Source organism: Lipotes vexillifer, unplaced genomic scaffold, assembly GCF_000442215.2.
Source record: "Lipotes vexillifer unplaced genomic scaffold, Lipotes_vexillifer_v1.1 scaffold8, whole genome shotgun sequence".
Classification (NCBI taxonomy): domain Eukaryota; kingdom Metazoa; phylum Chordata; class Mammalia; order Artiodactyla; family Lipotidae; genus Lipotes; species Lipotes vexillifer.
Genome location: NW_006781519.1, coordinates 6496252 through 6510356, shown reverse-complemented (window position 1 = coordinate 6510356; position 14105 = coordinate 6496252). Strand labels below are relative to the sequence as shown.

General features: G+C 45.3%; 1 protein-coding gene across 6 annotated transcripts in view; it reads right to left on the bottom strand.

Annotated features, from left to right (window-relative positions):
• CADPS (calcium dependent secretion activator) overlaps positions 1-14105 on the bottom strand; it is a 475342-nt gene that overhangs the window by 194923 nt on the left and 266314 nt on the right. For all 6 annotated transcript variants that reach the window (XM_007454769.1, XM_007454764.1, XM_007454767.1 and 3 more), the window contains one exon: positions 3106-3217. In XM_007454769.1, the coding sequence (XP_007454831.1) occupies positions 3106-3217 (112 nt within the window). The remainder of the gene's footprint in view (positions 1-3105; positions 3218-14105) is intronic.

Here is a 14105-nt window from a genome sequence, read left to right as displayed (position 1 = left end):
CTTTCCCTAAGGACAGAAGTGAGCATTTGTCATTTCTCAAAGAAAATGGGTAAAGCTCTTTTTTTTTTTCTTTCATTCCCTCCTTTTTTTGTGGGGGGCACTCTTTTTGCTATCGGCCTTGTTTACCTTTTGTTTTACTTCCATCTGCGGTCTAGGTCCTAGTAATATGATTCCAGGTCAGTTCTATAGATGAAAGCCAGATTAAGGAATTGAGAAAACAAAGGAAGGGGAGTTCCCTGTAGGCTCATTGGTTAAGAATCTGCCGGCCAACACAGGGGACACGGGTTCGAGCCCTGGTCCAGGAAGATCCCACATGCCGCGGAGCAACTCAGCCCGTGTGCCACAACTACTGAGTCTGCGCTCTGCAGCCCGTGAGCTACAACTACTGAGCCCACCTGCCACAACTACTGAAGCCCGTGCTCCGCAACAAGAGAAGCCACCGCAATGAGAAGCCCGCACACCGCAACGAAGAGTAGTCCCCGCTCGCCACAAGTAGAGAAAGCCTGTGCGCAGCAATGAAGACCCAACGCAGCCAAAAATAAACAAATAAATTAATTAAAAACAAAAGAAAGTTGGTTAATGTGTTCTTGCTGGTGTTCTTAGGTGTGTGTACCTGTGTGCTTGCTTTGGGATATTCTGTCATTTTTCTACAGATGCTGTATCAGAGGCTCAGAGAGGTTAAATGTATTGGCTAATGTCACACAGCTTTCAGAAGGGATTATGCATTCAACCAGTAGAAATGAAATTTATTAAGTCTATGTGCTGGGCTCTGGGTATAGGAATAGGGTGGTGAACAAAATAATTTTAAGTTTCACGGTCATGGTATCTCCCTTGCAATGGGAAGAGGAACGGTGGCAGGGGCAAAAAGGGGGTAGGGCATTAAGAGGTACAAACCACTATGTATAAAATAAGATACAAGGATATATTGTGTAACATTAGGAATACAGCCAATATTTTATAATAACTGTCAACAGAGTATAATCTATAAAAATATTGAATCACAACATGGCATACCTGAAACCAGTAACATATTGTAAATTGACTACACTTTAATTTTAAAAAAGGAAAAAAATAGGTTTCTCTCCCATGGAGTTTTCCAGTCCAGTGGGGGAGACAGAACTCAAAATTTCTGTAAATTCTCTCTGTCTCATTGGTGATAGGTTTGGTGGAGGATGTGAATGGGGAGGAGCTGAGGTAGTAAACGAAGGCGGATGGGCAGTCAGCAAAGGGCTCTCCGAGGAGGAGGTGGCATTTATATAGAGAAGCAAGTAGCCTTTGGAAGAGTTGGGCAGTGGGGAGGGTGCTCCAGGCAGAGACGAAGCCACAACTACTGAGATGAAAAAGAATTCGGTTTATTTGAGGGACTAAAATTTGGCCAGCGATGCTGGTGCATACTGGATGAGGGGAAAGGCGACAGCAAATGAGGCTGGCGAGCTGGGCAGGAGCCAGATCACCCGAGAGTCTGTGGGCTGTGCTACAGAGTTCAGGTTTTACTATAAGCGGTAATGGAGTCATCGAAGCATTTTAAGCTAGCAAGGAACAAATCCAACTTGTGTCCTGAAAATCTGTTTGGTACAGAGTCAAAAGCTGAGATGTAAGAAGATATTATAAAGGAAATTATTCAGATAAGAATTATTGGGGACTTCCCTGGCGGCCCAGTGGTTAAGACTCCGTGCTTCCAATGCAGGGGGCGCGGGTTCAAACCCCGGTCGGGGAACTAAGATCTAAGATCCCATATGCCGCACAGTGTGGCCCCCCCAAAAAAACAGACCACTAGAAAATTTTGGGCCTTCCCTCGTGATCCAGTGGTTAAGATTCTGCCCTCCCAAGGCAGGGGGCCTGGGTTCGATCCCTGGTCGGGGAACTAGATCCCGCATGCATGCCACAACTAGGGGTCTGCATGCTGCAACTAAAAGAGCCCGTGTGTCGCAACTACGACCCAGCACAGCCAAATAAATAAATAAGTATTTTAAAAAAAATTATTATCTCAGTGGTACTCAAAGGGATTGGTACCACCCCTTGAGATGTTTCAGAAGTTTGGGGGATATTTTTGGTTGACAAAATAATTGGTGCTGGGCTCCGCTGGTATTGAATGGGCGGGGCCCAGGGATACTAATCATCCTACAGTGAGCGAGCTACTCCTCAACGATGAGGAATCGTACAACCCACCTGATTTTTGAATACTCCCACAAGATATGAACAGAGGTAGAAAAAACTGCTGGTGATTAACTGAGTCTAGCTCCTAAATCTTTTTGACACATACACGATAAGCGTGTTTGGCACTTTTCCAGGGAAATCAAGGAAACTTTGTCACCAAGATTGGTTTACTGTTTCAGTAAACTACTGATACTTGGGTTTTTGAGCCCCCATCCTCTGCAGGGGACTTTGTCACCTGCACAGTGATTCTCCATATGGGAAAAGTAAAGACTCCTTCCTTGGGTCTTCAGTACAGCTGTGATTGAATCTTTACATTTTGAAATTATTATAATTTCCCTTTTATGTATCTTTTATAGTATGTCACTGTGCTGATTTTAAAATTGTTAGGGTGTCGGTTTGTTAAACTGTATAATACTTCTGCTTCACGATAGAAAGGGTATTGCACATCCTTGCTCTCAAGGGTGTCTGCGGCTCATGGCGTCGAGAACTCCTGACCTACCTTCTGCAATGCACACAGATTTAAAGAGGGGAAACTGAGGCTTGGCGAGGTTGGGGGTCTTGCCCAAGGTCACACAATCAATGAAGAGTAGAGCCAGGGGGCTTCCCTGGTGGCGCAGTGGTTGAGAGTCCGCCTGCCGATGCAGGGGACGCGGGTTCGTGCCCCGGTCCGGGAAGATCCCACAGGCCGCGGAGCGGCTGGGCCCGTGAGCCGTGGCCGCTGAGCCCGCGCGTCCGGGGAGCCTGTGCTCCGCAACGGGAGAGGCCACAACAGTGAGAGGCCCGCGTACCGCAGGAAAAAAAAAAAAAAAAAAAAGAGTACAGCCAGGGAGTCAAACCTCGAAGCTGGGCTTATCAGAAATTGGCAATACTGCCTCTCGGGACCCGGGGACTCGGGCCCTCCACAGCTTCTTGTGATGATGGAGAATCCTTGTGATGGGGATCACTTACCCGGCCCAGTTCCTTGTCCTCCAAGGCCAGGACTCCTGTGCTCTCTGTGAACAGCTTCACCTTCACAGCGGGCAGTGCGTGGGTCGTAGAGAAGTCACCCTGGGTGCCCCAGCTGCAGACAGAATCAGAGAGGTCAGTGCGGAGACCTCCGCCTTGACACGCTAAACTCAGCCCCGCCTTCTCCGTGGGTCGGGTGAACGCAGGGTTAACCCGAGGCATCGAGGCATTGAGGCAGCAAGGCATGCTGGCTGTCACATCCCCCTCCCCTCCCAAGCTGCCAGAATGACAAAAAGTGTTAATTATCTTGTTAGGCAAATGCAAGACAGATGCTCAGAAAGTTGCCAGGGGTCTTCACAGAGCACTAGAAGGAATCACTTGGAATTAGCATGAAATCGAGTTGGTGAGAAATTTGCCCCATGCATTTGCTATCCCTACAAACTATTCCAGGGTAACCACTAATATTTCCTTGTAGCCTTTCCAAGAATCCCTAGTTCTTGGAGACCGCTGTTCTAGATTTTGAGATGGAGCTTCATTTGGCAGGAGCTAACACCTGACCTTACAGTGTGACCTCAACAGCAGTGGGAAGGGAGGGAGCCCCATTTCCACTGGCATTCAAAGTTACGTTGAATAGAGCAATGGATGAAGCTTAGTTTAGCCCTGTTAAAGAGGAACGAAGGTCAAAGGATGGGATGTGGGAAACGCCCTTCCCCACTCACTGGTCTCTGGGAATCACAGTAGATCTCCCAAGAGGAGAGCCTGGCCTACCTAGCATCTGGGTCGAGTGCCAGTCTGAGCTGACATGAGCCCCTGATGGGCCCCTCAGATGTGATCTTTTCATCATGATTCTTACAGAGCCATCTCCATCCACTCTGTATCTGAAATCAGCATGATCTTCAGGAAGCATCAACTGGATTGCATTGAGCCCCTGCCCTAAACCCTTCCACGGTACCTGCTCCGTTGCACTGCGCACAATCCAGACCCCTTGGTATGGTGTCCCACTCATCCGCTCGAGTGTCATGGGCCTCCTGATTGTGCTACCTCAGGGCTGTTGCATGCATGGTTCCTTCTGTTGGCAATGCTTCTCCCCACCCTTCTCTTCATCCGCTACCTCTCTGGGGCTCAGCCAGAGCTGAGAACATGTCCCTTGATCTCCCAGTCTCAATTTTGTTCCAGTGTTAAACTCTCTTGAACATACTGTTTAATTTCACGTCCTAGCAATCATTGGATTTGTAATGATTGATTTACTTACGTGATTGTTTAACAGCTAAATCCTCTAATATTCTGTAAGCTCCATAAGGGCATGGACTGTGTGTTTTGTTTATCTTGCATTACCACAGTACTTAGCACACAGAAGACACTTAATAAATATTTGTTGAATAAATAAATTGTGCAAACATATATTCTTTTACAGAACTAGGAAACAGGAATAGATATAATTTTGTATAGAAATGTTTTTTTTTTCATTTTGCCTACGTAATGGCCAATTTCCGTATTCTAAGTTACTCATTTGATATTATTTTTAATGACTACAATGTTACACCGGATGGATGCATCATAATTTATTTAACCATTGTTCTATTATTGAGATTGGGCTGGACATTACTTTTTAATTTCATCTCTGTTTATTTCCTTGAGAGGTGGAGAGTTAGATGGAGATCGTTTCTTCGTTCATTTATCAACAAACATGATGGTGCTCCTACAGTGCTGCAGGAACTGTGCTCATCAGTGAAAACTTTCAAGGCTTGGGACACCTATTCCCAAAATGCTTTCCACACAGTTGGTGACTATCCTCCTACCATCTGGGAAAAAGCGCAAATCACATGGCTTCTTGCCCACTCTGGGTGTCCCTATTCACTTTTTCTTCTGGCCAGTTTAATCATGGGCCTCTCCTTGATTAATAGCAGGCTTGACTATTTTACTGTGTTCATTGGCTGTTTGTATTTCTTCTTTTGTAAATGATGGAAGCCTGACTTCTAGTGTCAAGGTTGCACTCAATCGAATAAATCCCATTAACTAAACTCAAAGACCTGAGGACTCTAGACTGTTGGTAAGACAGCACTAGAAGGAGATAAGGGGGTGCCCAGCTCCATGGGGATCCAAGTGTGCAAGAACCACTGAGAAAGCACAACAGTCGCAAGCGAGAAAGGAAGAGGACACGAAGAGGACATGAGACAGGGCAAGAAGCAACAGGTTTCAAACACAACAGCAAAAGGTGAGATGTACAGATGGAAACTCCTAATTTTGGACATCAGCCACAGCAGCAAACTCCTAAGATAGGGGAACCTTTGTCCTAACAAAGGCAATGTGACAAGGCATAAGGTTTTGAACCCAGCATTCTTAGTTCAAATCCTGATGAGTCACTTACAAACTGCAGGACTTGGGGCAAGTTAATTAACATCCCTGAACCTCAGGTTCCTGAGCTATAAAATAATATCATTTTACAGAATAGTTATAAAGAGTAAATAGCAGCAAGCTTGGAACAGCATAAGAGTCCCCCAGATTTTGGCTACCTTCCCTTCCCCAAATGAGGATACACAAGATGTATTTTAGTAACAGTCATAATCACTTATATTTTGTGTTATCCATTCAACATATATTTATTAAGCACCTACTGAGTACCTGACCCTTCGCTGGGCAAGCAAGATGGACATTACCCTTCCTATTACACAGGGTAAGAGGCAAAACAGTTCATATTGTACCCATTTCACAGATGAGAAAACTGAGAGAGAACCTCAAGACCTTGTCCATTTTATTCCAGTGAACTGTGATCAAGCTGGGCTGGAACACAAATCTCTTAATTCCCAGTTTATAGCTCTTGCTGCCATTACTGTCATGATTATCAATAACACGCATGACCAATGATCAACAATTCTGGCAAAAAACATGATCATTACTTTACTGTTTAGGGTTAATTGTGCTGTGAATCTCTTTGGGCATTTATCATGCTTGGTCATGGAGATAAGGAAGATTCCTGCCGGAAACAAAGAGAGTTCTGGAATGAGACGCTCTAACACTAAGCCATAAAGAGGCCTTAATTGCAGGTCCCTGGGAATTCCCCACACTGGATCCCTGTGACACTGTCCTTGAAACTGGTTTATAGGGATTTTCTGGCCTGTTCAGTGGGCACGAACCCAGTCTGCCTGAACCCCTGCTGCTACCCAAGGATGCTCAGCTCATAATGCGTTCACCGTGACTCAGACCGTGGGGCAGGGCGAGGTCTCTGAGACCCCATCAGCTGGATGGAGTTGAAGCCACTGGAGGCTGCCCTGACAACCCCTGTGCATTTGGACAGTGATTTGCTTTTCCTTTCCACCAGGCCTGCAGCTGTGCTCTTGGCTTCCTACCATGACCCTTGGCTCACCTCAAGTTGCTAGGTCGTTACTGAATCCCAATTTATCCACCAGATTTCAAAATGGCTACCTGGCCCAGTGGAGCAGGCAAAAAAAAGAAAGTCTAATCAGGACCAGCTATGTCATTCTCAGGGCCCAGTGCAAAACGAAAATGTGGGCTCCTTGTTCAAAAAGTGCCATTAAAGGTACTAAAATACAGTGTTTTCCTTCCTCTGAGGATTTCCTCTGCTCAAACACATGCTCATTATTCCATGAGACCCCACTTAACTGACTCGAGCTCAAAGATCAAATGATTAAGAATGTCAAGACGGCAATGTGGAGCATGAAACCAAATGGTCTGAGTGTGGGACCTGCGCGGCCCCGGCGGTCACAAGCTCGTGAATCGGGCTCTGAGCCCGAGGCCACCCAGTCTGTTTAGCATGGCCAGAGGATGGGACATGCCGGGGAGGTCGCTACAGTCACAGGACTCTGTGAAAACCACTCCTGCCTTCTTTTGGTCAATGCTTCCTATTCATGGGGGCCCCAAAGAGATACAGTTATCAGCACTTGCCCTGCCCCTGTACCCTTTGGGAAAAAAAATCATGAAAATGTCCACTTTTTGTCTTTTTCCAGCCATGGAAAGACCTGACTATAACAAAAACAGCTAATATTTCTTCAGAGCTTCCTATGTGGCAGTCACACATTCCCATCTCCAAAACGTTCGATGGTCATATGTGTATTTTGTCCTTTTAAGCCCTCTTGGCCATCCTGTGAAATGCTTGTAACTATCACCCCCATAGTTACAGATGAGGAAACTGAGGCTCAGAGAGCAGGCTAGTCATGTGTCCAAGGTCACAGGGAGCAAACGGCAATCTGACTCCACAACCCAAACCCTTAGCCATGCCGCCATGTTGCCTTTGCTCCCAAATGCCACAACTTGCTCCTCTGTGTCTGGATCCAGTTAATATCAATTACCTCTGGAACTCAACTGGAAAGTTCTGTTTCAAAACGGATGGGACTCTGGGCTGCTCTAGATTTATTTCACACGCTCAATATACTTCACAGAGTGCTACGTAACCTGCAGACAAATCAGTCCGTGGTGGAACCTTGGCCTTTTGGGGGAGCCACGTAATGATAAACGAATCTATTTCTCACTGTTGCCTTCTTCTCTGCTCATTTCTTTCCCTTTGCTGAGCACTGGCTGTGGCTATTTAAATGAATATCTCCTTTAAAAGTTTCCCAGGACGGAAATAAAATTCTGCTTTGATTTGAAAAGACCGGAGGTTGATAGTATTTTATGGCAAGGAGCAGCTGGGAAGGTTAACTAACTTCTCTCTGAACATAAAGTACCTAAAGTCAAGTGGGTGAGGTGTCTCACCCCCCCTGATCTTATCATATCTGCTACTACACTCACACCGTACAGCTAGCTCACAAAAGCACTAAAAATAGTCACCAATTATCCAGTGCTTATGGTTTGCCAGGCCCTGGGCTGAGGGCTTTTCAGGGGTTATCTCATTTAATCCTTCTGACAGTTCTGCAAGATATATCCTGATTATCCCCACTTCATCAATGGAGAAACTAGGACTTGGAGAGGTTAAGTAACTGGGCCAGGGTTTCAGACTATCACAGAGCTGGGCTTCAAACTCAGAGTTTCTGACCTGAAAGCCCATGCATTAAACCAGAGAGCCTTACTGCTTCTCTGTAACTCATAACACAGTATTAGAGTGTGACAATTATCTGTGTGTGTATCTGGCTCTCTCTCTAGATGGTTAATACCCTGGGGCAAGGAGCATAGTGTGTGTGTGTGTGTGTGTGTGTGTGTGTGTGTGTGTGTGTGTTAAATCTACTGTACCAAGCACAGGGCGGCACACAATAAATATTCGTTTAATGACTAGGAATGAGAATACTCATGTCACCAGATTCAGGGGATTGTGGAGAGATGCCACACAGGAAGTATCCAAGAGTGTGACTGCCCCCTTTAAGCCAAAGTGAGGGTTTATCTCCTTGAGGATCAGATGTTTTGTCAGAGCACACCAACTCTCTGAAGTGTACAGAGTGGCTGGCAGAATGAAGGGGGGACCCAGACGACATAGCAGCAAGGACGGCATTCTGAGGAGCAGGGCGTAGGTCTCTGAAGGTCAAGGAGTGGTTAGCTCATGAGGCCAAGAGCTGGAAGAAATGTGGATGCCAACAGTATAATGTTGGAAGTTACAAAATGAACTACTGTTATTATTTTTGGTCTTTTCAACCAGAAGCAACACAGGCACAGACTATGGAAATGCAGTCACCCACAGTGGCACCTCCAAAAATGAAGGAACATGTACTGACACATGTGTGCTCATTCCAAATCAAATACCTTTTGCAAGAGGCTGGAGAACAAAGAGAACAGTCCAGCTGACGAACCTACATGTGCACATGGTGTTGGATGATGCTCTGACTTCCACTGCTGAGGGCTCAGACCTCTAATATGCCCTGCATTTAGAAAACACTTCCTGAATGTCTACGACGTGCAAATCACTGTGTTAGGTGCTGCTGTGGACCCAAAGGTGCATGAGATATCAGCGCTGCCCTTATGGATGGGATATTCTACTTAGGGTGATGTCACGTCCAGAAATGATAACGGTTGTTAGGTGTGAGCTGAAGCCTTGGCTTTCACGACTGTAACGGGATAAGAATAGTACTGACCCCAGAGAGTCGATGGAAGGAGAAGTGGGAGATAAACTATTGCATATACAGTGTTCAACACAATACCCAGCACGTGGAAAGCACCAAAGAAAGCAAGTCTTTCATTTTAGGATTACAGACCAGGGGTTGCTAAACTAAGGTCTATGAGTCAGGTGTGGCTGACTACTTGCTTATGTATGGCTGATGAACTGAGAATGGCTTTTTTACATTTTTAAGTGGCTGAAAATAATTAAGAGAAGAGTAATATTTTGGGACACATGAAAATTACACAAAATTCAAATTTCAATGCCCAACAATAAAGTTTTATTAGGACACAGCTACGCCCATCTATTTATTGATACAAATCGCCTTTTGCACTTCAAAAGCAGAGGTGAGTAGTTACGACAGAGACCTTGTGGCCAACAAGCCTCAATTATTTACTTTCTGGTCCTTTACTGAAAATGTCTGCTGAGCCCTGCTATATACACAGTTAAATCGCCGGCTCATGGGAGTACTTTTATTTTCATTAGCAGATGAGAAGTACGTATGCTCACCAGAGCGCAGCCACAAAGATAAACTGTAAACAGGCACTTACAAGGAGAGCTCACCCCGTGGCGATTCAATGTGCTGCTCTAAATTCTTCCTGGAGCTCTTGCTAGCACTCTTGGTGGACTGGAAAACTGGGGATTGTGTATCACAGCATTTCAGACACGTGGTGCCCAAATGCTGCTTCCGGATCCACTTGAGCTGGCTGACTCATTCAGTCACACTACGTCATTATTAATATCAAATAATAAACAAGAGTAACAGATAATTCATATTTGGGGGAGGGTGTAGGTGATTTTGCAAGTCACGGCACATTATTTCTCCGAACCTGTTCCATAGGGCCACTGCTTTGCAAGTGAATACTTTGATCTGGGGGAGAAAATAAGGGACAGGAATGTGCTTGGGTGGAGGGAGGGAGAAATCTACGGGCAAAGCAACCTTCTACTGTGTGTTTGGCGAGCATCTGCTCCATCTCAGTCACATCTCTGTTTACTATTTAAAGCCTCTTATTTGCGGAAGCCTCCTCAGACCATATGTTATCAACAAATGTTGCTAATCAAATACACACAGTAATTTTCATCAGAATTTCCCCCACCCCCCCCATGAACAAAAAACAAACATTTGCCACAAAGGGAATATACCTCCCAAAATGACAGTAAACATCCACTGCAAACCTTTGACAAGAGTGATATTTACGAATGCGTATGTGACTAAGCCAAGAACACATCCACTTGAGGCAAATAAGGACCCTTGGAGAACTGGATTTTGTGCAGTTTGGTGTTGGGGGATGATGTCATTAGTTGCCATGGCGATGCTCAGCATAAGGTCATCATTCATGCCACGGAGACTGGATTTGCATTCATTCAAGGTATATGGCTCATGCGAGCTGGGTGTTAGATTGGTGTGGTTCATAAAACTAACTGCCAGCTTTAACAAGGGAGAAGTGTCATTTCGGGGAATGAAAGTCCCTTGGTCCCGTTGCTAAGAGGGAAAGTTAGTAATTGCCTGGAGACAACTGCATTAAAATCTTTTGGCCTGCCTTTCAGGCAGACGGCATGATATTCTACAACAAGCGAATCAATTGTACCATCGCAGTGTGTTTCATGCAAACTCATGGATAGGATGTGATTCGGGCCCTTTAATGTACTAGAAAAGCTCAACTACATCTTATCTACATAAATGAGGCGTTTGCTTTGTAAAAATTGGGTTGTCTGGGAGGTGGAGGGATGGAGGCTCCAATTCGCCTATCTGACATTTCCACTGGAATGGCTCCTCTCCAGGAATCGGAAATCAAATGTGTTCAAATCTCAGCTTTAGTGTTCTCCCTGCACATCTGTTCCTCTAAGGTTTTCCCAGCTTAGTCACAGGAACTGCCAGCCACCCAGAAAAGAAAGGTTAGAAGCGCCAGGAAGAGGGTGGGTGGAATATTTACGTAGCGTGGACAGTTAGAACTTTACCAAGAAACAATTATGACTGGTACTTCTGTATGTGGTTTCTTGCTTGTCTCCTCCTACTGGAACGTCAGGGCAGGGATCTGTGTCTGTTTCCCTGCTATGTCTGAGGATGGCTGTATCCCCAGCACCTAGGGCAGTGCCTGTCACATGGCACATGTCCAACAAGCATTTACTGAAGAAATGAATTCAAAGAATTGTGACTTTCTCCACGGACGTATGCACATTTGGAGATGAGATTCGAGTTGAAAGCGAAATTGAACCATGGTGGCTTCTCCTGGACTTACATTCTTTGGCATGGTTTTATAAGGGCAGGGACCAAGCCCGCCACTGTTGTAGTCCAACGTTTAGCTCTGCCCAGTGCAGAAGCACTCGATAAATGCCTGTTGAATGAAGGCCAGAGGAGATCAAATATAGGAGATCTGTGCATCAATCCTAATTTTGTCAGTAGCTATGTGACCTTGGACACACCACTGGTAGGGTCTCAATTTACTTATCTCTATAATAGGGGTAGGGAGGCAAATATATTGATATTTTCTGTCCTAAAGACAAACGCCTGGGTATTTGATTTCTAGCATTTCCTTTTGGTTCCTTCTTAGAGTTTTCATCACTCAGCTTATATTACCCTTCTGTTCTTATATGTTGTCTCCTTTTTTTTTTTTTTTGCCATTAGATACCTTAACATATTAATCATAGTTGATTTAAATTCCCAGTCTGATAATTCCAACATCTCTACCATATCTGTCTCTTCAAACTGTGTTTTCTGTCTTTTCATCACTTTTGTTGGAAGTGACATCCAGGGCAAATGGAACCCCTTATGGCTCCAGGAGCAATTTCTTCTCCCAGTTCTCTGTTCCGGGAGGCCACGATTCTCTGCATCTGTTTGTCTATCTCTCTAAATCTGCGGGCAGCGGTTTGCCCTGTGACCTAAAATGCTCAGACGGATCTAAGAAGAGTTGCTGATTTTCCATTTGTTCAGCCTTTTTCTTGTTGCGAGGACAAAAACCACGCCTTCCAAGCTCTTTACATGCCAGACCGGAAACCAGAAATCCACTGGAGCCTGGACTTGTCAAGATCCTATCCCGCTGTGAGAGCTTAGACTCTATTCTTCATTGGAGGTTGACTCATAAGAAAATATAGAGATGGTCAAAAAGAAAATCTAAATGGGAAACCCAAGGTTGGAGCTAAGTAACAGAATGGTGTGGGATTAGGGTGCACGGGGTGGGATGTGGTGCTGGTACAGTGGGTGGGGTGGGCCTGGGGTTGGGCGCCGTGGGGTACATCATGAAGATGACAGCACCTCACGTGGCTTGACAGGGTTGCCTTTGCTGGAATGGAGTTTATAGCTTGGCCTAAAGACATCCTCTGTCATTATGGAAGGCGGTGAGTTTTTGTCATTGGAAATGATGGCTGTCTCCCCATTCTGAGGTTCTCCTGCATCTCCATCACCTAGCTGCCTTCCTCTAACCATCTGTTTACTCCAAGTTCCTACGGACCGTTAGGGAAAAGGAATTGTTCACTGCATGGTGGACATCAAAAAGGCACTCGCAGGAGGTTGCTGGTGACACATTCATTCACTTTCTTCTCTCTGTGACTCAGCCAACCAACGCCTGTTTAATTTCCCACACTGGGCTTTTTCCTATAATTGTTCTTGTAACCTGAGCCTCGTTATTAGGGTTGCAACCTGTGATTTTCATAAACATCTAGGAGGTGCTCTAGTTGATCGTGTCTTTAGGACTTCAACCTGCCTTAGGACACCTCACAGGCTCTAGAAGGCTCACAGTATCCAGTCAGAGAGGCTACAGCTGTCAGGAAACCTGGCCAGGGGAATTACAGAAAGCAACGCAAACCCCTTCGCATTCCAGCCAGTTCTACTAAGAGCAAGAACCAAATGAGGAAAAACAACTGGGGGACACAGAGCAACAGACTCAGAGTTGACAGGCGCCCTGAAGATCACTGTGGCCAAGCTCCTCATTTACAAATGAGGAAGCTGGTGCAGTGGGGATGAATTTTGGAGTCAGGCTGTTTAATTTTTATCATTTCAGAGCTTTATTTCCTCCGACAAATGTATTAGCCTCCCAGATCTCAGTTTTCATGTTTATGAAATGGGCACATTAACAGTATCTACATTATAGGGCTTTCTATCTGCCTGCCCCCCAATTAAATGACAGAAGCACTGAGTACAATGTAAGTTCTTAACAAAGGGCAGCGTGCATTATCCAGGGGGGTTCAGGATTAAGGGAGCAGGCTCGGGAGTCTAGCAGCCTGGATTCTACATCCAGCTGTGCCACTGTCTACCCGAGTGATTTTAAGCAGCTGACTGAATGTCTTGTGGCCTCTATTTTCTTACCTGTAAAATGGGATGTTAATAATAATGCTTCCCTCTTAGCATACATATCTCTCGTTAGAATTCGGTGTGAAAATGCTACCCAGCCTGGTCATCAAAAAGCCCTCCGTAACTATTCAGAACATCTGAGAGATATAGAACAACTTAGTCCAGGCGCCAGCACTAGAATCAAACATCAAGATGTGAGCTGACCTTGTAAGTGTTTTCAAAACCATCTGAGTAGTGGCTTTTGTGTTTTCTCAGTCTGGGTAAAATAAAATTGGGACTTGAATTTGGGTTGATTTTTTTGGGCAGCTATGGCAAAGGGGTAAGAGCTGAGAACTCATTCTCACTTTCTCTCAAAATGCCTGAAACATTTCCTCTCACCCCCATCCTGCCTCTCAACCTTCACTGGCCTTTTCTTGACCCTGGCGGGTATATCAGAGTATCACTCAAAGAGATTCACCTTCTCCTGCCTTCTCTAGGAGAAAAGTTTTCTTCCTGCCCCACTGGTATTAGCCTTGTCCATGTGACTACTTGCTTTGGTCTCCTTCTGGGCAGAGCACATATAATCCCCAAATTTGACTATGAAATTAGCCAGGTGGCTTTCCTCGGCCAGTGGGGTATTAGCAGATGTGATGGAAGCAGAGGCTTGAAATGTGCTTGAATGCTCAGGCTTCTTCT